The following is a 14,641-nucleotide window of genomic DNA, read 5'->3' as shown; positions in this document are numbered from 1 at the left end:
TTCTCTTATCCTCTGTAGGGAAGCTGTGCCAATGGACTGATGCCTGCCTGTCTCATCCATGTGCAAATGGAAGTACCTGTACCACTGTAGCCAACCAGTTCTCCTGCAGATGTCTCACAGGCTTCACAGGCCAGAAGTGTGAGACTGATGTCAACGAATGTGACATTCCAGGACGCTGCCAGCATGGTGGCACCTGCCTCAACCTACCCGGTTCCTATCAGTGTCAGTGTCCCCAGGGCTTCACAGGCCAACATTGTGACAGCCCCTATGTGCCCTGTGCACCTTCCCCCTGTGTCAATGGAGGCACCTGCCGGCAGACTGGTGACTTCACTTTTGAGTGCAACTGCCTTCCAGGTAAGGAACTCTCTAGTGTCCTGGGATTGGGAAGCAAACCAAGTGCAGGAAGAAGGTGGAAGTTGATGAGTGTGGCTCAGTTGCTCCTTTAGGAGGTGTACTAAAGCAAGGAAAAAGGGAAGTGAGGATTTTGTGTGGGGTGGGTTGCTAGTGAGGGAGGAGTTTTATGGACCCACTGTGGTCTATAAACTGAGCAGGGGGTAATTTAACTTGTCAGGGTTTATGATGATGAGTGGCTTGGAAACTGTTTATTGTCCCTTCTGGAGAAACAGAAGATATAAGAGAAATAGAGTTCTGGGAAAGGGACAGGCAAATCTGGAATGGAGAAGAACACAATGAGAATTAGACATTGGAAAATATGTATGCATGATTAATGAAATACTTTAAATTACAGTGACACTAAGAATAGGTGTACAGCTTTCCCATGTGCTTTTGCCTCTAATGGAGTAATTCACTATCATTTAAATGTGTCCACCCTCCCATATATGATCTTCCCGGGACTTTCGGCCTCCAGAACCCTCTCCCATGTACCCTCCCTGATTTTGGAGTAACCCTGCCCCATCTTGAGGCTGGAGAATTTTGAAGTTGGAAGGGAGGTCCTCTGTTAATCAGTGGGTACTTTTTGATGAGCTCTGGTAGTTGATGTATGAGAGACTAAGCATGACACAATACTTTGTCATCCTCTGATCTGGTACAAGTTCCCTAGAACACAGGTAACCCAAGATAGATGTCATAAACAAAGCAGCAAGGTCTAGGGCTCCAGGCTGGTGTTCCTTAAGGGGGAAGGAGCAAGCGGCCAGATCACTTTACTCCTTAAACAAGTGATGAGGAGGCTGAAAACCAAGAATTTTGATTGGGAACAGAGCACAAGCAGCTGGAGCAGATGAATTACTAAGCAACAAGGATCCTGTTTTTATACAAATATTCTTAGTACAAAAACAAAAGAAGGAAAACTGCAGGGGGCAGGAATAATGTGCTAAATAAGCAGAATGGCCTCAAAAAGAAATTGTTCTAGCCACTCCTTCAGAGTGGGAGTCTTAGTTTCTGGTGTTGTGGATATGGTTCACATAAAATGGGTTTGTGTGTTTTATCTTTTGGGGGTTAAAGGTCAGAGGTTGGTCATCAGTATAAGACCAAATAGTAATTTATTCATTGCATTTGGTAAAAATTTCTTGGCTGTCTGCTATGTTCTAAGTACTGTTATGTGTTTGGGTATACTAACATGAGACACTGCTACTAGTTGCAATGAAAACTTTATCGTTTAAGTCACAAAAATGCCCTATGTAATTGTATTGCTTTTAGTTTCTCTTTCAATAAAGAATAATGTTATCATTTTCTGCTAAGTATATGTTTATTATCATAATATTTCTGTCATCCTCATTATCTTGTAGAAAGACTAACTAAAAGATAGGCTTCACTCCTGTATTTGTTTGCATTTTAAGGGTTAGAGACAGAAATAGAAATATAAACAATTTAGCTTTGTAAATATTTTAATATTGCTAACATTCTAGTAGTCTAATGTTGTAATGGTCTAAGTGGCTGGTAATTGAGGTTAGTGTGATTTATGGTTGAAGGCTAGATGCTGTTTTCAGTTTTAAGAAAATTATTTTAATAGTTTCCTAGATCAGGAGGTTGATTTGGCAGCAGAATATTGAGAGGAAGTCAGAGAAGTCAATAAAGGAAGTCTTTAGCTGGGAGAGAGTGATTATTCACTCCCATTGTCTCTGCATTGTTTTCCATTAGCCACGATAAGAACCTTAGGGAATTCTGAGAGTGTGTCCAGGAAAAGATCTGTCAAACAAGAATAGCATCTCTTCCTTGAGAAAGGAAATAACCACAGATTCCACAGCCAAGTTGCTGCCAGGGCTGGTGGGTTATGGAGTAAGATTTTGGCTCTCATGTTCTGCTTGTCATGTAAAACAAGACATTTATTTATTCACTGATGGTGTGGTGGGGGATGCTGAGGGGATTTAAGCAGGGAGAAGATTTGGCAAAGATAAAGCTAACATTTATTTAATACCTTTTATACGTTGGGTACTATCAGGTACTTTCACAACCATTAGTGTAATTAAACACAAAAACCTTGGGGTTAGGAGTTATTTTTTGAGTTTTCTCGGGTGAAGTGACTGAAATTTGGTTGTGTTAAGTAACTTGCCCAAAGTTGCAGATACAGGAGAGGGTGGGCCCTGAAACCCAGGCAGGTTATTTCCAAAGCCTGAACTTTTGTGCATCTTACTGGGTCTCACTGTTCTGCTCATCTGCTTCCTTGGAAGTGTGTTGAAGATGCATGGCTTTTCTTTAAATGCTTTGAGCTATTTGGGTTAAAATAATATGTTCACACTCTAAAAAAATGAGATACTGATAGTTCTAACCAAATAGTATTTGTTACATATCAACCTATGTACAGAGCATTTGTAGATGTTTAGACATAGTTAAGTAGATTAGTTCTTGCCTTCTAGGGTCCCATGATCTAAAACGGATGAATAGCTTGAACAAATGTGAAGAAGGAAATTAAAAAAAAAAAAAAAATTCGAAACCATTGATGATATAGCAAAACTTTGGATAAATATATATTTACAGTTTTCAAGATGCTATTGTTCTTATATACCAGGTGAAGTTTGGAAAGTATTCATTTGATTTCCACAAAGGGAAATAGACCCTGGTGATGATTTTCTTTTAAAAAAGTCCTTTTCGTGGTGCAGTACCATTCTTCTTGCCCATTGCTCAATTATTCTCCAAGTTATTCAAGAGGTTGAAATGCTACTTAAAAGTAGTATTCACCATCTCCTCGTGAATAGTTTCCTTATTTGAAGAGAATTAGTGTTTCCATTCTAAAAATGGGGAAATCAAGTCTTCAGGAGGCGAAGGAACTTGTTGAGGTATTTTGCAACTTTGCAAGGGTTGGTTGCTTTTTACCGCATTCCAAGTCTTTGTACTTCTAATTGAGGCATGCTCTGACCACTCTATTTAAAATTGTACCCAGCCCCTTTCCTTAATTACCAACCCTGGTCTACTTTTTGTTTTCTTTTTCTGTGTATAATTTTTGCTATATAATTTACTTCATTTTGCCCATTGTTTATTGTCTTATCTTTTCCAAATTCTACTGCCTCCTCCCTTCTCCAAAACGAAAGCTGGATCTTTGTTTTTGTTCCCTGATGTACCCCATACACCTTTTAAAAACAGCTCCTGAAACCTAAGAGGCCTACAAAAACTTCTTGACTGACCAACCATTTAAGTGCAGTGTCAGGTCACCATATGGAGCATGTGACTCTGGGCTTTTCATTTTCTTCCTGGCATCAGGCATCCTAGACTGAGCTTGGCTTCTCCTTTTGTTCTTTTATACTGCTTATAAGAAGAAATTTGGACTCTTTTTCAACTTGAGTTGGTGAAAAGCATATAAGTTAGTGATTATCTTTAAATGGTTAAGTTAAAATTCTTTTCTTGCAAAGGATACTGTAGTCACTGAAAATTGATTTTAGTATTACTGCAGGACTCATTGGGAAGGAATTAAAACTGCAAAAATGACTCATTTGGTGTGACATGGAAAAAATGTTTCTCCACAGAGGGAGGGAAAAAGCTATCTTTAAGAAGGAACTAGTGGAATGGAATCAAGGAACCATATTCCATAGCCTCCTTGGATCAGCAGCTGCTCATAATCTGGACCCTTAGTGAGCTTGCATCATGTGAAGCCCTTCGTAGAAGCCGGGAGGAGGGCACCCAGCTGCAGAAATTTTAACACAAGAGCAAAATAGAGCATGAAAATAAATTATTGGATCATTGACTCCCAGATTTTGGGGTCAGGGCCAACCAGTGGGGAGAGAATGTGTTAGGCTGGCTTTGTGTTTGTGGATATTTTAATAAATCGCACACTAATCAGAACACAGTGGCTGTTTTGAATCTACTGCTGTCCCTTATGAGTTCACAGTTGAATTGCACAGTCCTCAGTGTACTTTCCCTTTTCTTTTTCTCTCACATCTGTTTATTCTTCTACAATTTCTCCTTTAAACTTCACAGAAAGTGGTCTGTTCTGTCCTGTCCTATCAGTGAAGATTCATCCTTTGTGAACCATCCTACACTTCACAGGCTGGATATATGTGGTATCTCTCTGTATTAAAAAATAGTTTGCATGCATTTTGTGGCTTTTGTGTCTGTTCTGATGTTTCCTAGCTTATGAACTATCAGAAATAATTCCCTCTTGCACTTTGACACTCAGGATCAGGTGGTGTTCTCTTTGATATTATGCTAATCATATTTTGGCAAGTTTGTTTTTGTGGCAGACTTATTTCCAGGAAAAAAAAAAAAAGTAACCTTGTATCATTTTGCTTTAGTCCAGCTTCAGGTACCCCTGGTTTCTCCTTGCACTTTGATTCCTGTTCATGGAAGCTTTTCCCAGGACTTTGCGCCTGACCCCAGAGCATACTGGTTAGGTCATCTCATCTTCCCGTCTTTCTTTATTGCTCCTTTCCACCATCATACCTCCCAAGGCCTGAAAGACACTGGTGCTCCCTTGAGAGATGTTGCTCTCTGTGTGGGATGACAAATCAAAGACTTGTCTGCTCCCCTCCTCACTGCCATCCTTAATCACTGAAGTGGCCCACCAGTTTATAACAGCAGTTTTAAAATGCTCCTTCTGAGTTTAATTCCTCTCCTCTTGGCCTTGTAAGGATGGGAATTGGCTTTGAGTAAATAGGCTCCAGTTAGTGCAGCCGTGCAAGCCCTTTGTGACTGCTACACCATCCCACCCACAAGTCTGGAGGCCTGTCTGTTTCCCTTTTCCCTAAAAACTTAAAAAAATATTTTTTAGACATGTCTGCAATGGTAACTTATTCTTAGAGCATTTCTCCTCTCTTTGGATGGGTTGTTTCTTAGAAGAATTTGCTAGCTCTTTCCAAAAAGAGTTCTGTATCTCTGTTTTTTAAAGCATAAATCCTGCCTTAATTTTGGAGGAGAAATGATTTGGTTTGAGTTTTTCAGACATGGGAACTTTTGCCCTAGGTTGTTTTTTCCAGTTGTTCCAAAGGGGACTCTGGGGTCCTAGAAAACATACTGATGAAAACTGGGTAAAGTTTCTGGTTCAGTGCTAACTCCTGCCTGCTGGCCTTACAGTCGTGGACAGTTAGCCAGATAGGCCCTCCGCTTCCCTGTCTGTAGAATAGTAGGGTTAGAGTAGATAATCCGTAATGGATGTGATCTCTAATGGATGCTCTAATCCCATTGATAAATAATAACATTAGCTAATAGCTCAATAACATCTTTATTGAGATATAATTTATATACCAATTTGCTCTCACAAAGCTTTCGATTCAGTGGTGTTTAGTATATTCATAGATGTGTAACCATCACTGCTGTCAATTTTAGAATATTTTTATACTTCAAAAGAAATCATGTAGCCATTATCAATTAATACTCATTCTTCATAACTCCCTCCCAACCCAAGGCAACTACTAATCTAGTTTTCTGTTTCTGTTGGCCTAGACATTTCATATAAATGAAAATATACAATATGTAGTCAGTAGTGACTGAGTCCTTTCACTTGGTGTAATGTTTTTAAAGTTCATCCATGTTGTAGCATATATCAGTACTTCAGTCCTTTTCGTGGCTGAATGATACTCCTTTAAATAGGTTTGCCACATTTTAGGTATTCATCAGTTGATTGGCACTTTGGCCATTGTGAATAATGCTGCTATGAACATTCTTGGACAAGCTTTTGGTGGATATATGTTATCATTTATAGGGAGGGTATATGCCTAGGAGTGGAATCATTAAATCATATAACTGTATTTAACATTTCAGGAACTGCTAGACTCAGACAATATTCCAAACTGGCTGCACTATTTTGTATTCCAACCAGCAGTATATGAGGGTTTCATCTGCATCCTTGTCAACATTTGTTAAGTGTATGTTTAATCTCTTTTCATATACTTACTGTTTATTTGTGTTTCTTTTTTGGAGAATGTCTACTTAGATACTGTGCTCAGTTTATGATTGGGATATTTGTTTTTTATTAAGCTGTAAGAATTTGTTCTGTATCCTAGATTCAGGTCTCATATCAGGTAGATGATTTACAAAATTTTTCTTCCATTTATGAGCAGTCTTCTCATTTTCTTGATAGCATCCTTTGGAACCCAGTGTCTTTAATTTGATAAAGTTCAATTTATCAGTTTTTTTTTCTTGTGCTTTTAGGCACATTTGAGAAACTTTTGCTTAGCTCAAGTTACAAAGATTTACTTCTGTTTCTTTTTCTAATAGTTTTGTATTTTAGCTTTTACTTCAGGTCTCTGAAGCTAATTTTTATGTGTGAAGAGGAGGTCTAACCTCATTCTTCTGCATGTGGCCTTTTAGTTGATCCAGCACCATGTATTGAATTAAGTGCTTTTTGTATCAATCTCACTCATTTAATCTTTACAGCAACTCTTCCAGCTAGGTCCTCATGAGGACAAGAAGTTAAGCTTTGTGCCCAGGGTCACTCAGTTATTGTGAGGCGGGGCTGAGAGGCAGTTTGGTCTTATAGACTATGTTTTTCACTGTGAGTTACCTCTCTTGCCTGTCTCCCTTCTTACCTGCCTTGCTACTGACTGGGAAGAACTATCTCAAAAATAGTCATACATAAAAAGAAAACATTTTATTTCTTATCTTTTGTGGTTATGCTGAAATGCTTCTGCTTTCTTAATTTGTCTGTGGTTGGTGAATTCAGTTAGTTGTAACACTGGCTAATAGAAAGTCAGGGTCCCGGTTTCTATTCCTTGTAACTTGGCTACAAGAGCCTTACCGTCTTCCTGACATTCTGCTTAAGTCAGTCTGTAACCAGAGAGATACGTTAGGGAGAAGATGACCATCGGGAGTTCTAGAACACCATAGACCACGCATGGTCCAGCAGTGGTGGGCCAGGAGCTTCACCCTCCCCCCAGCTGAAATCCTAACTTGAACTTTTCTAAAGAATGTCTCCACAAAAAGCACTAGGCTAGAAACACAAACCTTAGTTCCCATTCAGTGACTGCTGTGTGGTAGATCTGTAGCTTTGGCTTCACTTTATCATAATTAGGTGTGGGCTTAAGCAATTCAGCATTTTCTGGCTCATTAGTCCATTACCAAGACTTTCAGATGATTAAACAGAAATATGAGTAATATAAATTTTTAAAAATATTAATGTGTATTTACAGTCTTTCTCAGGCTTGCTTAGTGATACATCTGCTTAAATGGACTGAGGACCACTACCTGGAAAAATATTTTTCTTTAGTCAAATTTTCAAATGTTTGTCTTCCATGAAGTGATATCTTTTGACTTTGGGGTAATATTTTTGGCTACTTGGTTTATGCTTATTTAGATGACTGACACTGTATTCAGAGAAACCAGCTATGTCCCAGTATAGCCAAGCAGATGTAGAATCCACAGTAGCTGTGGTAAGGAATGGTAGAGCAAGGTGTGATTGACATCTGTCCCACCCACCGGGCTGTCTGTGCCTGAGAAGCAAGGACTCTGCCTCTATTACTTATTGTTCTATTCCTCGCATCTAGTGTAAGACCTGTAAATGTTTTCAGTGAGAGAGAAGAACCTGAAGGGGTATTTTGAGGAGTCTAAATATCTAGTCATATTATATGTTCATTGAACAGTAACATTGAATTCAAGCTGGTATTTAGGAATTTGGTAGCAAGAAAAGAGAAAGAAGCCCAATATATAAATTATAGACAACAGCACTGTGGGCAGTTTGAGTGAAGTTTAGTGTTCTGGTTTTGTTTTTTCATGAAAGGGAAAATTCAGGAAGAAGGAAGCAGTGCTATAAATGTGGCATTCATGAAGAGAGAAACAGGAAGCATTTGGAGTGCCGGAAAGTTTAGTTAGTAATAATGTTACCTTATTTCCAGATAGCTTTTAACTTTTGCATTGTACTTTATTATTCATGATGTGGCACTTTTAATGATCTGTAAAGGAAGGCTGGGCAAGTGGTCTCAGCCTCATCTTACAGATGAGAAACAGACCAATTGTGATTTACTGTGTATTGAACAGCTTGTAGGTGGTGAGATTGGACTTGACCCAAATTAATATTCAATATTTCAATATTTTTCCTATGTCTTCCCTTCATCCCAGTTTTGAAGGTCTCTGAGCTGTCATCCCAGTGGCGGGGGGGTGATTAGGTAATCTTTCATCTGTTCTTCCCAGTAGTCTAGTATGGAGTTGGGAAAAATCTAATACCCTGTTTTTTAGAACCAGTTAATATCTGTCCTAAGTAGACATTTATCTTCCCTGGGATTTTATTTCATGGAAACACTATGAAATACTTGTGAGGTAACTGTGAAGGCATGCCGTGGTATAATGAGTCACTTACCCTGTCTAGCTGTGCTTAAGGCCAGAAAAGTTAAAGGATGGGGAATTTTTAAAAAAATATTTTTTAAGTTATAGATGGATACAATGTCTTCACTTATTCATATTTTTTTATGTGGTACTGAGGATCAAACCCAGTGCCTCACATGTGTGAGGCAAGCGCTCTACCACTGGGCCCCAGCCCCAGCCCCAGGAAATTTTTAATATAGTGAGTCCTGCATTGAGCACCTGCTGGGGCTTGAACTAAAATCACAAAGCAGGTCTGTCCTGATGATCATGTTCTGAGCAGAACACTCATGTATGAGAATCCATCATTTTCTTTTGTTCCTCTTTTACTAGGTTTTGAAGGCAGCACCTGTGAGCGGAATATTGATGACTGTCCTAACCACAAGTGTCAGAATGGAGGGGTTTGTGTGGATGGGGTCAATACATACAACTGCCGCTGCCCGCCTCAGTGGACAGGTATGTACGCTGTGACGAATCCACCAGAATGGGGTGTGGACTGGGAAGGAGAAGAGACTGTTGCTGAAGCAGACACCTTGCACAAGTAATTTTAGGGCTGCTTTAGACCAGTGTATGAACTGAGCTGGGTGCAGTGCTAACCCCAGGTGTTCTTCAGTGTTCACTCAAAGATACATTTTCACGGGAATTATTGGGCAACTTCTCTGAACTCAGCACTGTGCTAAGTGCTACAGTGGATGTGAGAGCGTTATTGGTTGACTCTGAACTTATTATCTTGGAAAAACAGTACTTTGCTTGGAAAATAGTAGATGCTTAATAAAAATTGAGAGGAAAAAGCATACTTAAATGCCAAAACAAACTGAATACACCTCTCCTCTCCCCTCTCCTCTCCTCCCCTCCTCTCCTCTCCTCTCTTCTCCTCTTTCCTTCCTTCATCGTACTGGGGATCAAACCCAAAGCCTCATACGTGCTAGGCAAGTGCTGTACCACTGAACTACATCCCAAGCCCTTTCTCTTTTTTATTTCGAGACAGGATCTTGGTAAGTTGTCAAGGCTGGCCTTAAACTTGACATCCTCCTGCCTCAGCCTCCCATCTGTGATTACAGGTGTATGCCACTACTCCCGGATGCTTTTTCTTTCTTGTATTCCTTTCTGCACACAAGTCAAAAATAATATTTTCTGCTTCTGACATTACATGAATAGTCTTGCTTAATTTTATAGCCTCTTGAAAGTTTCTTATGTTGTCCTAAGTTTTTCACTTCAGTAAGTTGAGTGATTTTATGCAGACATTGAATTTTAATTTCTTTTTGTATCCATCTATTTATTTACTTACAACTGAAACTGAATATTTTTGAGAGAAATCAATTTATTTATTGTGGAAACCCAAGGAATAAGCTGGTGTTATAAGAAGAAACTTTAGCACCAGTACTGGACTATTTGTTGCAGAGAAGTCTTGGTGCTGAGTGGCAGTCATTCCTGCTGGGTGTTCTTCAGCATGTCTGAATTGCTTTCCCTTATCTGCAGCATTTAATTATTTAGAGTACTTTTGTGCTATAGACTATGAATAGAAAAGATAAAAGGGATTTAAAGCTTAAATAACATGATTTTCTGGAAAAGCCCTTATTTCTGCTTTTAATCCCCAAACTGTCCTCTTTAATACTTTCCCACTGGGTTTCCCTAGAATTGGACTTCCCCTAGAATTTCTTCATGGGGTCCCAATCCTAGGACTTCACTTCCAACCCCTTGTGCTTTCTGTGTTCTCTCTTCTCCCTAGCCTTTGTTATTTTTGTGGTAGTTTTTTCAGAGGCCATTTTTTTCAACTTAAAAATTACTATAAAGTTAATCACATGACCCAGCAGTAATTGAAAAGATTTGGACTTTTTCTGTTTTTAATGATTCTTACAGTTGGTACTGGGCAGGATGAGATAAGTGTCAGGAACTTGACTTTATTCTAATCTCCCTGTGCCCTGTGGGAGAGTGACTCTGTGTGGTACTCGGGCTTCTGATGCCAATGAAGATTAACTGGTATTGTAACTTCATTGCTGATTTTTCTTTGATACCACACTTGGTTTCCTGCTTTGATATTAATTAGAAAGGTCTGATCTTATGGCAGACTTTCCCAGTAAAATGATATTTTATCCAGATTTCTTACCCCAGGATATTTAATAAGTGCCTTTTTTCTGTCCAAGTTCTTAAGGTGTTCCTTTGTCAGTGTAATTTGTATTTCTAGAAAGGGGTAATGAATAAGTTCCATGTGGTGATTTCTATTTCTTTTGATCTATTGGCTGTCATTTGGAGAGATCTTCTGTCTTTGGTTTTCCACCATAGGTTTCCTTTCCCTTTTTTACTTATGTTAATACTTTGATTTCCAATGACAAGATTTGTTTTCTGCCCTGCCTGTCATCAACAGGATGAAGTCCTAAAATCCTCCCTGTGTTATGTGACTCTCTCATGCCCCAGCTCTGTCTGTTTCTCCAGTCTTCTTATGCATCCATTAGCTTTCCAGACTCTAGCAAAATGAACTCCTCTCAGTTCTCCCACATTGTGCTGTGTGTTGTTTCATGTTCTGTGTCTCCATTCACTCCATTGCTTTTCTCCAGATGGGCCTGCCTTCACCCCTTGTCCTGTTTTCTTCAAGATTCTGTGCCTATTTGACTTGGATCAGATGGTTAACTCCCTTAGGAAGCTTTCCCCAACTCTCTCAGGCTGAGCTAAGTGTTCTTTTCTGGGCTGTATTTCCCCGTGTCAGTATAACTACATTTAGATTGATGTTACTGTTTGCTTGATATGATGGAGCTACTGCATTATGGGCCCACTGAATTATTGATGACAGCAGTTTTCTAGTGCTCTTTATAGATCTTTATAGCTGAGCTCTTCACCATCCCAATCTCTACTAAGGAAAAGAGTAGAAAGACAATTTTGTGACATAGAATTCTGAAGTGCAGATTAGTGTTTTCTGCTTTACATAATTACAAAAATGAGTGGGCTGGAGTATAAAAATTAATTGAAATTTACTAGCACTGAATAATTTAATTATAACATATTTTGTGAACATTTGCAATCACTGTATTAGGAGTATAATATATTAAGTATCCTTTCCACAGATATGCATGTTCAAAAGGGTTAGATAATTTGCCCAAGGCAAATAGTGTTTGGATAGTTAGTGTTTTGAATTTAGGCTTGAGTTGCAAATCTGCAGTCTTTTTTCTTTATCAAATTGATTCTATGAGTTGTCTTTTAAATTTTTTATTTATAAGGATTTTGGGTTCCTTTAATAGGTTGAAAGTTCAGTTTATAATTTTATTATTCTAGGTTTTGGTGATTTACTCTGTTTTTCCATTTTAAGAATCTGTCCAGTTGCTTTGAGGTTAAAAGTTAACATTATATGAATGTTTCATATTCAGTTCAGTGCTGTTTTCGCTATACCTAAGAGCATTATTACAACTTTGTTCAGAATTTCCTTTGCAATTTCCAGCTGCAGAGTTGAAGCAGGAATTGTTTGGTTTGGCTTTTGACAAAATAGAAAAGGAGAGGTTGTTCTAGTCTAGTAGGAGAGGAAACGATGTTGCTAGCCATCTGAAAAAGAAGGATTGAGATTATATGACTGATAGCACTAAGCATTAATTTAAAATAAATGGAGAGTTGGGAGTTTGCTACATTTTTAGTGAGAAGAGGCTAACAGATAGCTTTGTTTTCCAAGTACACATATATAAAAGGCTTGATCTTTCAAAGCAAGTTTTAGACTTCAAGATGAGTAGAAGTTATTCCAACTCTGTGGTTTGATTTGGGGTAAATAAATCAGGTCCCTTTTGTCAGAAGGCTTTATTTGCTATACATGAAACTAATATCTCTCATTTACTTTATTGGGGTCTTAGGCAAATCAATGGTGAATAAATAAAAAATTATTTGGCAAACAGCAACTGTGCTAAGCAGTGTAGATCCGTGTTGTTCAGTTTGGTGGCCACTAGTAACATCTTGTGTTGAGTACGTGAAATGTGACCAGTTTGAATTGAAAAGTGTCATAACTATTAAATACCTGATTTTGAAGACAGCATGAAGAAAAAGGTAAAACATCTCATTAATGTTTAAATATTGATTAGATAGTAAAATATGCCTTATATATGTTGAGTTAAATAAAATATGCTACTAAAATTAATTTCACATGTTCCTTTCACTTTTGTTTTATTTGTTATTTATTTTATTTTGTTGTGTTGTTTTGTTTTGTCATGTTTTGTCATGCTGGGGCTTGAACCCAGGGCCTCAGCCATGCTAGGCAAGTGCTCTCCCACTGAGCTACACCCAAGACCTTTTTCTTTTGTTTAAAGTGGCCACTGGAGAGACCTTTGTCTCGTTTCATTTCTCTCGGACAGCACAATTCTGGATGCGAAAGTGCTCTGAATGCATTACCCTTGCTGCTGGAAAGTGGGAGCACCCACTCTGTCCTTTAGTGGTAGAGGGATAGATCCGTAACCATATGCAGAGTAAGCCTTGTGCCAACCTCACTAGACAGAGCGTGTTGGCTTTGTTCTGCTGTGGTTTCCCTATCAGTATGGACAGAACTGGTGGTAGCCTAGTTCAGAGCCTTTCTGCTTACCATAGCTGTCCAAATAGTGCTCATGCTTTCAAAGATCACTTCTCAAGTAGACTGAGCTCAGGTGGAAAAAAGAAATTGGTGGCTGGGGGTGGGTGTGGGCAGATGGTTTACTTCTTTATAAGAATCTTGCTGTGGAGATAAGTCTGAATGACTAGATGTTCCTTTAGGAAAGGAAAGTATACCTAAGGGTTTAATGCAGACTGAGCACAAATGTCTTTATCATAACTGCCTTTGGCCCCATGCCATCTTATCAGAGAAGTTCTGCTCTGGCAGATATCCATTTAAGGGAAAAGAAAATTTTAACAGAGCCCAAAATTTATTAGAACAGCGTAGATTAATGTTTTGTCTACGTACATTGTTATTTGAATTTTCTTTTTAAAGGTTCATTTCCTTCAGAATTAAAGTTGACTCTAAACTCAACTCACAAATTCCTCTCTGTGGCTGCTTTTGGTTTTGGGTTCACTCCTGGGGCAGATGTGATTTATTTTCCTGTGCTTGTTATTAATCCAGAAATGTAATTTCAGCTTGGACTTGGAGTAGTGCTTTGGGACATTAAGCAGAAGTGAACAATGAAAGCTAGGTGGATATGAGTCAAATAAAACTGACCACATTTTCTCTCAGCTCCTTTATAAGCATGATGAGCCTAAAGAGTTGGTTAAGATTCCCACTGCTCTTAGTTGCTCCAGTTTTAGTAAGAACATTTGGCATGAATCAGCGAGTGCATTTGCCAGAGGTGGTGCAGGAGCTCCCTGTGTCTGGGAATGAGTCTCTGCATGGTGGTGTTTTGAAGTTGAATGAGTTGTCTCTGTTTCAGTACAGCCTCTAGTCCGTGGCAGATTTTCTCTAGGATGGGTCTTTTCTCAAAATCACTGTGTGTGTGTGTGTGTGTGTGTGTGTGTGTGTGTGTGTATGTGTGTGTACCTGCATGTATGTAAGACTAAGGGATGGAGCTTTTGAGAGTAGAAACTAATTATATCTTGAACTGCAGAGGTGTTTTCATTTATATCCTGTGTGGCAGAATGGGAAAGTGCATCTCACATTTCAATTTCTCTGCTGTCAGCTTGATTGTGAGTACCACCAGATAATCAGCCTGCTCTCTGGAATTCTGCCTCCCACCCCAATTTCAGTTTCTTATCTAGTGGGAAGACTGCCCAAATACTAACCTGAAGCACACTCATTCCAGAGGTCCAAAAGCTGATTAGTGACTGTGTTGTTGGAACAGGAGTGAGTATATAGTATGGTTTAGCAAAATGAGGAGGTGAGACTGAAGGATCTTTCCTGTCCTTGTGGTCCATTACTCAGTGTCTAGTTTTGGCCACGTTGCAAACAGGATCCAGTTTAACTTCATGATTTTTAAGCCTACACGGAATGATTATAAGTTAAATAACAAATATTTATTGCACAACTGTTAAA

General features: G+C 38.9%; 1 protein-coding gene across 2 annotated transcripts in view; it reads left to right on the top strand.

The window, feature by feature from the left end:
* Notch2 (notch receptor 2) overlaps positions 1-14,641 on the top strand; it is a 159,048-nt gene that overhangs the window by 71,494 nt on the left and 72,913 nt on the right. For both annotated transcript variants that reach the window (XM_047549663.1, XM_047549665.1), the window contains exons 4-5: positions 19-354; positions 9,013-9,135. In XM_047549663.1, coding sequence (XP_047405619.1) covers positions 19-354; positions 9,013-9,135 — 459 coding nt within the window. The remainder of the gene's footprint in view (positions 1-18; positions 355-9,012; positions 9,136-14,641) is intronic.

This window comes from Sciurus carolinensis, chromosome 1, assembly GCF_902686445.1.
Source record: "Sciurus carolinensis chromosome 1, mSciCar1.2, whole genome shotgun sequence".
NCBI lineage: Eukaryota > Metazoa > Chordata > Mammalia > Rodentia > Sciuridae > Sciurus > Sciurus carolinensis.
The sequence above is the reverse complement of the archived record's forward strand: the minus strand, read 5'-3'. Positions and strand labels throughout refer to the sequence as shown.